At 36.5% G+C, this 12,407-nt stretch overlaps 1 protein-coding gene across 2 annotated transcripts in view; it reads right to left on the bottom strand.

Annotated features, from left to right (window-relative positions):
• Positions 1 to 992: 992 nt before the first annotated feature.
• Positions 993 to 12,407, bottom strand: part of sec24b (SEC24 homolog B, COPII coat complex component) — a 35,043-nt gene continuing 23,628 nt past the window's right edge. For both annotated transcript variants that reach the window (XM_039654988.2, XM_039654987.2), the window contains 8 exons: positions 12,079 to 12,252; positions 10,841 to 10,951; positions 9,665 to 9,840; positions 9,382 to 9,519; positions 7,039 to 7,143; positions 6,858 to 6,950; positions 4,571 to 4,674; positions 993 to 1,940 (listed from right to left, as the gene is read on the bottom strand). In XM_039654988.2, the coding sequence (XP_039510922.2) occupies positions 1,826 to 1,940; positions 4,571 to 4,674; positions 6,858 to 6,950; positions 7,039 to 7,143; positions 9,382 to 9,519; positions 9,665 to 9,840; positions 10,841 to 10,951; positions 12,079 to 12,252 (1,016 nt within the window). In that variant the 3' untranslated portion in view covers positions 993 to 1,825. The remainder of the gene's footprint in view (positions 1,941 to 4,570; positions 4,675 to 6,857; positions 6,951 to 7,038; positions 7,144 to 9,381; positions 9,520 to 9,664; positions 9,841 to 10,840; positions 10,952 to 12,078; positions 12,253 to 12,407) is intronic.

Below are 12,407 nucleotides of genomic sequence, written 5' to 3' on the forward strand. Positions count from 1 at the left end.
TACAGAGGGAAAAGTGCACAGTGCACACATTTCTGCTTCGTCAGAGGAAACTCAATGAAAGGGTTGTTATTGTTAACTAAAACTATTAAAACGGTTTTCTATATTAAAAATAAAGCTGAAATAAAATCAAATTTAGAATAAAAAATAGAATTAAACTAAAATAAAACAAGTTTAAGTTGAATTAATGGTAAAATAAAAGCTAAATAATATAAATTATACAAATAAAAAAATTCTAAAACTAAAATTCCATTTCAAAATATTAAGAAATACTATAATAGTATGTAAATATTATAATAACACACTATAATAGAGTGTTCTTGTACTGACTGTATATTTTAAATTCTATTTTTCTATATTAATTAAATTTAATATAGAAATTTTACAATTCACAGAATATATTTTACAATTCACAGAATATAGCAAAGAAAAGAAAATAGGCTGTTTGCAAAAAAAAAAAAAAATAATAATAAAATAAATGAAAAAAAAAAATAAAAAATATATATATATATTAGGGCTGTGCAAAAGTTAATTGCGATTAATCGCATCCAAAATAAAAGTCTGTGTTTACATAGTATATTTGTGTGTGCTGTATATAATTATTTTGTATATATAAATACACACACATGCATGTATATGTTTAATAAAATGTGTTATTCCTATATAAAATATTTATATTTATATAATATAGATTATGTATTTTTATATATATACAGAATTTAAGTGCAAATAATTCTTAAATATATACATGCATGCATAGGTATTTATATATACAAAATAATTATATACAGCACACTCAAATATATTATGTAAAACAGACTTTTATTTTGGATGCGATTAATCGCAATTAACTTTTGCACAGCCCTAATATATATATATATATATATATATAAAATGTATTTAATTTTTTCCCCCATAACTGACTTGCCTGGTTAATTTAACAAGCAAATTATCAGAATATTAATACACAACAAAAAAATGAATCAACTCAAAACTAGAATTATCATTTCATTTTATTCAATAAGCTTGTCATAAATTATAGCACATTAAAATATTTTTGAGTTAGAAAGTGGATAGCAACATTTGTTGGTGGCCTGATCCGTTTTCCCAAAGAAAACAATGCACTGTCAGCGAGGAACATCGCGGCTTCATTAAACGATGTCAAGCAGCTTATGATGAGCAGACGAGAGCAGCCAGTGGATGAAGACGGAGGAGTTATTACACCGTCACGACCCACACGGATTCACAAGTCACATTAGAAGGAGAGGTGGACATTGGGGGAGAGGGGAAGTGACACGAGGAGAACATTAGCAAACAAAGAAAACGGATAAAAGCACACAGTGTCAATGAGCGGATGATGTGATTCATAATATGCAACGAGGTTTGCATGTATTAAAAAACCCAAATACATGATCACAATGCTTCTTTCGACAGGAACAAACGCGATGATTCGGTAAATGAGCTCAGGAAATGTTCTTCACTGCTGCGTCTGGCTACTCATGATGATGAAGGCTGGGTAGTTAGCATTGGGAATGATTGAAAACAGCTTGTTCAGTGTCTCTATGTGCAGTCCAGTCCACTACGTTTCATCTTTGTCCTATGCTCTTCCTTTTTTGCCATTATAGTCCATTAATTATTTACTTCTTTTATCCTTATTTGTCTCTAAGCACTCCCTCCCCCAGACGAGCCACAGGCTGTGATTGGTCGGTGGGGCCAGGGGGCGTGTCTTTGCATCTCTGCGGTCCGATCAATGAACTCACTGCTAAAGTTGAGCCGCGGAACAGAAGCTAGCGGTGACCCCGGGTCGGTTCTAAGGGGTTCTCCGATTCTACTTCGACATCTGCTGCTGAACATGAAGCAAGAACTCGTAATAAGAGAAGGCAGATTCAGTGCGGTCCTCCACGAGGTGCTGGAAAAAACTGGTCTTGGCCGAGGCGTCGTCCCTGGAGAAAGACAAAGAGTCAACATGAGGCTCGGTTTAATCTTCTGGCTAAATATGCATGTGTTTCTCATATTTGATACATCAGGCTTTTATGGCTCATATGATGGAGCTCAAACTCGAGGAGGAAAAACACAGAGGCACAAACCGAGCAAAAATAGGCAATTTGATGCAGATGTTATTTATATCAAGTCAAGTAGATTTATAGAGCGCTTTTCACAATATAGATTGCATCAAAGCAGCTTCACAGTAGGGCTGGGCAAAAAAAAAAAAATCGATTTTTCAATTAATTGTTTCACCCAAGTAGCCCCAAGTGTTCATTTTACACATTACCTAAAATATAAGTTTTTCTTACATTTTTTTATAAAAACTTCACAGCAAAAAGGCACAAGCTGAAGAAAGACATTTACAATTATACCAAAATAACTTTTTCTTTACTAAAATGTATAAACTATTAATCAGACAACAGAAGGGATGAAGTACAGTAGATTGTGTGCAAGTTTAGATCTTGTTGATTGGCTGTTCGTTCACACCAGACGTGAATAGCGCGTCTAATTCGTGTCAAGTTATACGCTTGAACACTTTCAATCCATTCGCGCGTCAAGAGCGAAATTGACGTGCCTAATTTCGCTTAAAACTTTTGTTGTTGTTCAATTTCGCGTGTCAATTTTTTTTTTACACGTGTCAATTTATAGTATGCTCGATCAACATAAAAAAAGATGGCCGCCAACGGGTCTCGTTTCCGAGGCGAGTATCAAGAGCGAAATTGACGTGCCTAATTTCGCTTAAAACTTTTGTTGTTGTTCAATTTCGCGTGTCAATTTTTTTTTTACACGTGTCAATTTATAGTATGCTCGATCAACATAAAAAAAGATGGCCGCCAACGGGTCTCGTTTCCGAGGCGAGTATCAAGAGCGAAATTGACGTGCCTAATTTCGCTTAAAACTTTTGTTGTTCAATTTCGCATGTCAATTTTTTTTTTACACGTGTCAATTTATAGTATGCTCGATCAACATAAAAAAAGATGGCCGCCAACGGGTCTCGTTTCCGAGGCGAGTATCAAGAGCGAAATTGACGTGCCTAATTTCGCTTAAAACTTTTGTTGTTCAATTTCGCATGTCAATTTTTTTTTTACACGTGTCAATTTATAGTATGCTCGATCAACATAAAAAAAGATGGCCGCCAACGGGTCTCGTTTCCGAGGCGAGTATCAAGAGCGAAATTGACGTGCCTAATTTCGCTTAAAACTTTTGTTGTTGTTCAATTTCACGTGTCAATTTTTTTTTACACGTGTCAATTTATAGTATGCTCGATCAACATAAAAAAAGATGGCCGCCAACGGGTCTCGTTTCCGAGGCGAGTATCAAGAGCGAAATTGACGTGCCTAATTTCGCTTAAAACTTTTGTTGTTGTTCAATTTCACGTGTCAATTTTTTTTTACACGTGTCAATTTATAGTATGCTCGATCAACATAAAAAAAGATGGCCGCCAACGGGTCTCGTTTCCGAGGCGAGTATCAAGAGCGAAATTGACGTGCCTAATTTCGCTTAAAACTTTTGTTGTTGTTCAATTTCGCGTGTCAATTTTTTTTTACGCGTGTCAATTTATAGTATGCTCGATCAACATAAAAAAAAGATGGCCGCCAACGGGTCTCGTTTCCGAGGCGAGTATCAAGAGCAAAATTGACGTGTCTAATTTCGCTTAAAACTTTTTTTTTTTTTTACGCGCGTCAATTTCGCTCTTGATACTCACGTCGGAATCGAGACCCGTTGGCGGCCATCTTTTTTTATGTTGATCGAGCATACTATACTATATGTATAGTATGCTATACAACATACTATAGTATGTTGGTTGTCTTTACATAATAATAATAATATTTGATATAATCTAGATATGGAATAAATAGCATTCAATACAAAATGAATATGTCTCATATATTGAAATCAAGTTTTAAGTAATAAAATATTTGCTTGTTGTGCATTAGAACCACACAGGCATTTAATAATATTAGAAAATAATTTATTCAAGCAACCAGATCCTTCACCACATGACAGCAGCAAGCAGCTAGGCTCCTGATTGGTTAACGTGGTGCGAATTTACAACAAAGTTCAGATTTTTCAACTTGCGAATTCGCGTCAAACACGCGACAGACGCTCAATTCGCGCAAATAAGGCGTATTCGCATCTACCGCACCGCGCTTTACGCCTCATTCGCGCCGAATAATGCGCATAAGGCGTCTTTGCATTGACTTAATATTGAAATAGACAGCTAGACCCTCTATTCGCGTCTGGTGAACGCACCATTAGTAATGTGTGCATCAAATATGACACAGTAGGATTTAAAGGTTTAAGACGCATTGAATCTGAGAGGAATGTTAGTGGGCTCGTTTAAACACAGATTTCATAACAAACCAACATCTAAAAAAAAACCCTCTTGGAGGAATGTAACTCCCACTGTGAGAGGAGGCAGTCTGTCATAGTATAAAAACACACCATCCTCCCTCAATACAACAATACACTGCCCTGTGACTATGAATAACAGGGGCGGAAAGGGAGAGATGAAGCGATTGGGAAAGATGGAGAGGAAGAAAGCTGTGTGGAATTAGGAGAAACGGAGAGAGAGAGAGAGACGTACTTGACCACATGAAACGCAGGATGGAAGGTTCTCGACTCCAACAGCCAAGAAATGAAGGCTCGAGTTCGCTCCGAGTACGTCGTCTGCAGCTCTGGAATCTCAGTCTGCAAAACAAGAAGCATGTTTTCCATTCATTCCCAAAATATTTCTGTTTTTGTCCAATAAGATGAAAGGTAATCCTCCGCTGTTCTGCACTTATCATCGGATTAATCATTTGAGGAAGTTTGTATTAAAAAAAAGTCAATAAGACGACAGAATTTCTGGATAAAAAAAAAATTATGCGGACCTATTATTGTAAAAAAAAAAAAAAACATGCATAAATAAGGTTGTTAAATTTTCATGAATCCAATTGACTTTAAAGCATGCTTGATTTTTAACATTTAATGAAACTATTAAAAAACGAAATCCCAAGTTTAAAATGAAACACACAGAATTTAGGGGATAAAAAACATTTTTTTTTTACCACAAAGAAATGTCGTTACATTCAACAAGTTTCATGAATTCAATTAATTAGGCTACGTTCACACTGCAGGCTGAAAAGACCTAATTCAGATTTTTTTGCCCCTATGCGACCTGTATCTGATTTTTTCTGAACGACACAGATCCGATCTTTTCAAATGCGACCCAGGCCACTTGGGTATGTGGTCCAAATCCGATATGCATCCGATCTTTTGAAATGCGACTTCAATCTGAACGGCCAGGTCACATATATCCGACCCGCACGTCATTGCACGCACCTGTAGCTAGCCAATACACGCTAACTCCAACGCGTTTCTGCACTGTTATGGGCCGCTGCAGACGTGTCTCTTCCCCAGTGTCGTGCCTGAATGCGTTCAATGAACGATAGTGCATGAACGCATTCATATTTTAATAAAATAAACATACTGTATTACTGCCTGATGAACATTACTGTGAACACGTTTGTTCTGGTGTCTGTGAACATGCGCTCTCTGTCAGTATAACTTTGTACAGTAGGGTGCCAGATTTCTATAGAGTCTTCCTGGCTAAAACGCATGTAAACATGCCTTAAAATGTAGCAAAAAAACACCCAATCTGGCAACACCAGCCACCAGGGTCGCACCGCGGCCGCCGGCGACAAAGCAAGGAGCGCCGCGGACAGGCACTATCAATTAAACGGGTTTTATGACGAGGTCGGTGAGGATCGGAAAAATCTTACATTTATGTGCAAACTTTGCCCGTCGATAAAATAATTGTTGTCTGTGTTTTTATATGGGCTGTGGCAATAATAATAATAAAACATGCCTCGCAACATATGAAAAAAAAAAGGAACTATTCAGCAAACAACAAGTGACGTCGTTGACCGTTGATTACTCTTCTGTGCAAGCGGGTCACTTCTGGGTCATTTCACGTTCACACAGGAGATCACAAAAGGTCGTATTTATTTGGAAATGTGAACGGCCTTGCAAAAAAATCGGAATTGAGCATCAAGCCCTGCAGTGTGAACGTAGCCATAAACACTTTTTGGTTCACTAAAATAAAAATGGACTCCAGAAACTGGGAAACAATAAACGGATTTCATAGGGCACACGATATGAAGCGTCTGGATTATTACGATGTTTAAGACGGTGGTTTTTGTGTGAAGTTTGAGTGAAGTATGTGAGGTTTAGAGGAACGATTCAGAGCCCACAAGCCTCTCCAGGGTGAGATAATGTTGGCAGACAGTAACGCCTTTCAAAACGAAAAACAAACTTTGATTCACGTTCTAATGCTGCTTCATAACTCCAAGAATATGATCATATAGACGGAGAGGAGTTTAAGAAACATGATCCACTGTGTGCTATAAACGTGGTTTTAACACATAAGAGGAAATATTCTACTATTCTTTTCCCTGTTGCAACATAAAAGGCCATAATTTAGTTTTTTTATGAACATTGCGGTGTTTTTGAGTATCATTGATATAATATTTCATGGGGGATGGGGGAAATATGGCAAAAATATCATATCACGATTTTCTCACGTTGGTTGTATTATTCTACTATTATGCGAAAAAAATTCCTGCATATAGTACCTTTAATGCATTATGATTTCTGAAAACATAATTTTTGCAGCTTTGTTTAAATAAACGGAGTAGACAAAGGAGGGAGTAGTGAACTTTGAAGTATGTTTATAATATAAAGTATAACGTATGTATATAAATTATATTTAAAAGTCACCAACTTTTTTTTAAAAGAGCAGGAAAATCCTATTTCCCATATGATACATCATACGTCACCTTTAACACAACGGACGGAGTGAAAAACAGAGTTCAGCAACGACACACACTCACCATGTTGGACGGTAAGGATGCATAATTGGGGTAGCCCAACACGTCACGTATGAACATCTCGTTACAGCACTTCCCCACCCAGAAATACATCACCTACAGAGCAAAGCACAGACACCACAGTGAGGGAAGCCGCCGCTATCAGCGCGGTCGTATCTGTGGAGACACACACACACACACTCACGCTGCCGCAGTCCATGAGGAACGCTCCTTCTCTGGTGAGTTTCTCTGCTGAGAGCTGCAGTAAAGGAGGCTGAGGGATCACAGAGTCATTCAGATGCAGCGCCCCCTAGAGGACAGACAAAACGCACATCTATTCACACTAATCTCACACTTACTGGCATTTAAAAAAAAAAAGCTTCTGTAATTTGAAAGGCAATTGCATTAGAGATGCACCGATTACAATTTTCTAGGCCGATTCTGATTTTTCAGAGATTGACCGAATATTAGCCGATTCCGATTTTATTTTTTTCTAGCCACTTTACAGCACACCAGATATTTATTTTCTCTCTTTTCTTTAGTAGAACATTTTACATGGCACATTTTTGAACAGAAATCTCTATAAAATAGGACTATATAAATTACTCCTGGTGTGGGAAATTCACACACATCTAAAGTGCAGTGTTATTAATCCACTGTGTGTCCCTGAGCAAGATACTTAACCCCTAGTTGCTCCTCTGACATATATAGCAGTTGTAAGTCGATTTAGATAAGCATCAGCTAAATGAATAAATGTAAATGAAAAACTGAAAAAAATGTGTTCATTTCAAAAAGAAAATTAATTTTCTTTTCTGACATATACTCCAGTTCTTGTTAAAACACACCAGACATGCAAATTCTGTGCATTTTGGGCACTTCTGTGTGAAATCATATTTATTTTGTCCATCAAAAGTGTGCTTTCACTTTAATTGAGCGTGAGCAGCGCAGCAAAAATAGACTCTGTGCCGAAACCCGCGCTTCACCGCCGCTCCTGGAGTGAATGCACTCACTGATTCACATGCATGCCGGAATTAATACGCACTGCTCACGTTTGTGGTGTGAAACGGACGTAATTCACAGGGTTTCCTACATGCGTGATGCTAATGTTGTGCGATGTTAATCATGCATGCATTTTGACTGTGACGACCCCTGCTGTTGGTCTTGAGCATTGCCGTTGGTACCTGAGCCCGCTAATTGCATCAAACGGCCTAATTGCCTCAATGGAAACACCTGTGACCTTAGACGCTTAAAAGATCACCATCTGAGCCAAGGAAGAGGGTTTTTGGTTTTGGACTTTGCTTTGGTGTTTTGCTTGCGTTGTATTTTGTTTCTTTTTGCATCCACATTTTAAACCTCAACATTGCATTACACTTTCAACCATGCACCGTGCTCTCTACACTGATTTTACTGATAATTACAGAAACACTTTTATTTTCTTTAACCGTTTATTTCATTATTTTGTTTTGTCTTATCATTTGTAGTTAAATAAACATTATTTTTGAGCCTATAATTTGGTTTGCGTGTGTCCCTTGTTTTTGTTGCTTCTCTCGAGCCAAGGGTCGTAACATTGACCAACATAAAATCTGCATATCCGGTCGCCGATCACGTGAAAATAGGCCAATTCCGGTCACCAGCCGATCAGTCGGTGCATCTCTAAATTGTGTGTTAGCACTTAAAGAAAGAAAAGGCATCATAAAAATAAGCATAAAGCAAAAATGTCCTTTTGTTATGTTTCATGTGTCATTATTGTAGTGGCCCATGCTACTTTATTTTAACTTTGTCGGGAATCTCTAAATGATTCGTTGAAGCAACATCTGATTTGGTGCTCAATAATTAATAATTGCTCTTCTTATTATTAATGTTCTTGCTGCTTATTGAATATTTTTGTTGGTTCAAATGAAGAGCATTTTTAAATCAAAATCTTTTGAAAGATTATCAATGTCACATTTAATGCATTTTCTTGTTGAATAAATGTATTTTTCCCCCATTGGTAGTTTATCAGAGTTTCCACACAAAGATAAACAGAAAAATCCTTTCCACATTGATTTCTGAAGGATCATGTGACGCTTAAGAGTGAAGTAATGATGCTGAATATTTAGCTTTAAACAGAATGTATTACAACTGAAAACGGGCACTTTAAATTATAATAATATTTCACAATATTAATGTATTTTTGGTCAAATAAATACTTCAAAAACATAAAATAAAAAATAAATTCCAAACTTTTGACCAATAGTGTAGATATTTAAGAACTTACTAAATGGTGGAAAATGATAAAAGCTAATTAATATTATCATTGAGAGCAAGAAAGTTTGATGTTCATGTTTATATTATTGTAGTACGAGTATGTTTGGCATGCTTTTGACAAAGCGCTATACAGAAAACGAATAATACTGTAACTAATTAAAGGGCCAGCGCTCCCTCAATTACACGGGATTACATTTTTCAATGGTAACAGGTGGCGATAAAGAGCATTTATTATTACGGATGGACTCAACATCCTCATCATGTACCCATTATACAGCACACCTGTATGAATGTGCGTTACCTGTTCGGTCATGTTGTCGATGCGGTACAGGTCTGGATGGACCATACGCATGATCTGATGCAGCGGCTGACTCTTAAACTCACACATGGAAAACACTCGCTCGTCCAGACGGGTGCTCGTGCCAGTTCGCAGAGCTTTCTGCAGGACCAAACAAGACAAAATATATCGAATGAGATGGGGAAACAAAACAACAAGAATTAAACTGCTTCGCTTTCACGGCTTTTGAATGAAGTGAGGTTAGTCACTGAATGTCTGGTGTTGCATGTGCATACAGCACCCCCACCTGTTTGAGGAGGGCTAGTACATATAAAGGGAACAGACGCAGGGAGGCCGGGGCCACCAGGCCGGAGGGCTGGATGTTTGAGCCGTTAGCACGATACGCTGATAAACAATCCACTACGGCATTGACTAGCGCGTCTCTCGCGTCAGAAAGACTGGAGGAGATGGAGCGATCGATAGCTGCAAAGAAACACAGAGAGACATGATGTTTTTAGCAAGCAAAATTAACACATTTATAGAGCCCATAAAGGGACTTTTGCAAAAAAATAAAAAAAAATATAGATGCATGAGAAACTTTTCATATTTATGTATACTGACTATAACCTATTTCTGTAACACTTTACAATAAGCTAATGTATTAACTAACATGAGCAACACATTTGTTAGCGTTTTTGTTCATCTTTGTTAACGTTAGTTAATAGAAATGCAGCTTTTCTTTGTATTGTTCATGTTAGTTCATTAATCAATGTTAACAAGTTATTAATAAATTAGTAAAGTTCATTATTAGTTCATGCCAACTAATGCTAACTAACGAACCTTATTTTAAAGTGTTACCCCTATTTCCAAAGTCTTGTTTTCTTCATGGTAAAATGACAGTGACGTACACATAGCAAATGGGTTATAGCCTAACCAAAATACAGAAATTGTAAGGTGTGAGTGAGCATGCAATAAATCTCGGTAGTAATCTTCCTAAATGATCATGCGAGTATTTTCATTTTATTGTTAGACAATAAATCATTTAAACCGATTGATTGAAGAAATTATTGACATGTTAATCAATGATCAAAGTAATTGTTAGTTGCAGCCCTACCATAATCACAGAGCGATGTTAAACGGATACATACTAGGGGTTGAACGACTTGAAAGTCGAGTCGACTAGTGGCTGATGAACAAATAAGCCTGAGACTAAATAAGCAATCAGAGAATCCATTTATTTGCCATTTTAACTCAAATTTAGTGTAAAAGTGGACTTGCTATCCTGTTTCGCTCTCCATAGGCCATGATCAGTGACTAGTCGACGTCAAGCTTAAAGCGTCAAGGCAGAACATTAAAGTCGACTAGTCTGTTCAACCCCTAATACATTACACACGTTATGTACTAGGCTAGCTCCAGAACACTGTGCCTGATGTATTGACACTGCATTCGGCACTTAAAACGTCAATGTGTTTGTTCCACTCACCCATGTTGGCCAGCAGGCATGAGATGGCCTGGATATCCGCTCCAGAAAACACTTCATTCAACTGACTGACCACCGGCAGACACAGAGTGTGCACTCGGATTCGACGTTTACCTGTCAATCATAAATATATACCAATCAGGAGAAATCTCACTTAGTGTTTGAGTGGGAGATGCTTAATGTCTTCTCTTAATTTGATGTGGTAAAGCAGAAAAATGCAGTAGGATAGATAGCCTACCTTTTTATTAGCATGCTAAATTCTTTTTTGTTATTATACTATATGTTAAGGCACGTCAAGTTTATTTGTAAAGTGTGTTTAACACGTGAGGGTTATTTTAGTTTTGTTTTCTAGCGCAAAATCAAACATGCCAAGTGTCTTTGTGTGGAGATATAAAACATGTTTTTTTTATATATTTAACTTTATTATATTATTTAAGTTAATATTGTTTACTGATATTTATTTCAATGCTCTAGAGGCTTTAGTATGATGTTTGTCCGTTCTGAAATGGATGTTTGAGCATTGTTTATTATTATTTTATTTAAAAATGCATTTAACTGAGGTGTCTATATATATATATATATATACACACACACACACACACACACATATATACATATACACACACACATATATATATATATATATATATATATTAGGGCTGTGCAAAGATTAATTGCGATTAATCACATCCAAAATAAAAGTTTGCGTTTATATAATATGTGTGTGTGCTGTGTATATTTATTATATATATATATATATATATATAAATACACACACATGCATGTATATATTTAAGAAAATGTGTTATTCAGATATAGAATATTTATATTTATATATAATATAGATTATGTATATTTATATATACAGTATTAACATGCAAATAATTTTTAAATATATACAAGCATGCATGAGTATTTATATATAAAAAATAAATATACACAGCACACACACATATATTATGTAAACACAAACTTTTATTCTGGATGCGGTTAATCGCAATTAATATTTGCACAGCCCTAATATATATATATATATATATATATATATATGTATGTATGTATATTCTGAATGTAATTGAATAGGATTCAATTACATTCAGAAAAATTGTCAGTCCGAGGTCAAGTCCACCTGAGTGCGTCTGAGTCCAAGGTCATTCATATCCCGAGTTAAAGTATCCCCAACTCTATTCCATAGACAATATCAAAACTGGACTATTGTAAATGTGCACACACTCGTTTACCTTTGCTTGATGTGTAAAGAAGAGCCGCTTGAAAACAAGCGAGCGACGTATCGGCTAAACTCTCCTCGATGGACATCTGCACTGCGAAACCAGTGTCCGGGTTCACGTTGGCCAGAGACAGCAAATCAGTGGAGCGCACAAAGAAGTTCCCATGGAAAGTGTGGATGGACAAGCCTGTTGACCAATCAGGGAAAGTGTCAGATACAAACGGTACAGTATATTCTCAAATCAGCCTTGTCGTCAAATCTATACAGACACACGGCACTAGTAAATGCCATTTTAATTTAATTAATCTAGATTTGTTTTAAATGGTTTAACTGCATTTTAAT

Source organism: Pimephales promelas, chromosome 9, assembly GCF_988280905.1.
Source record: "Pimephales promelas chromosome 9, fPimPro1.hap1.1, whole genome shotgun sequence".
In the NCBI taxonomy this organism is placed as follows: domain Eukaryota; kingdom Metazoa; phylum Chordata; class Actinopteri; order Cypriniformes; family Leuciscidae; genus Pimephales; species Pimephales promelas.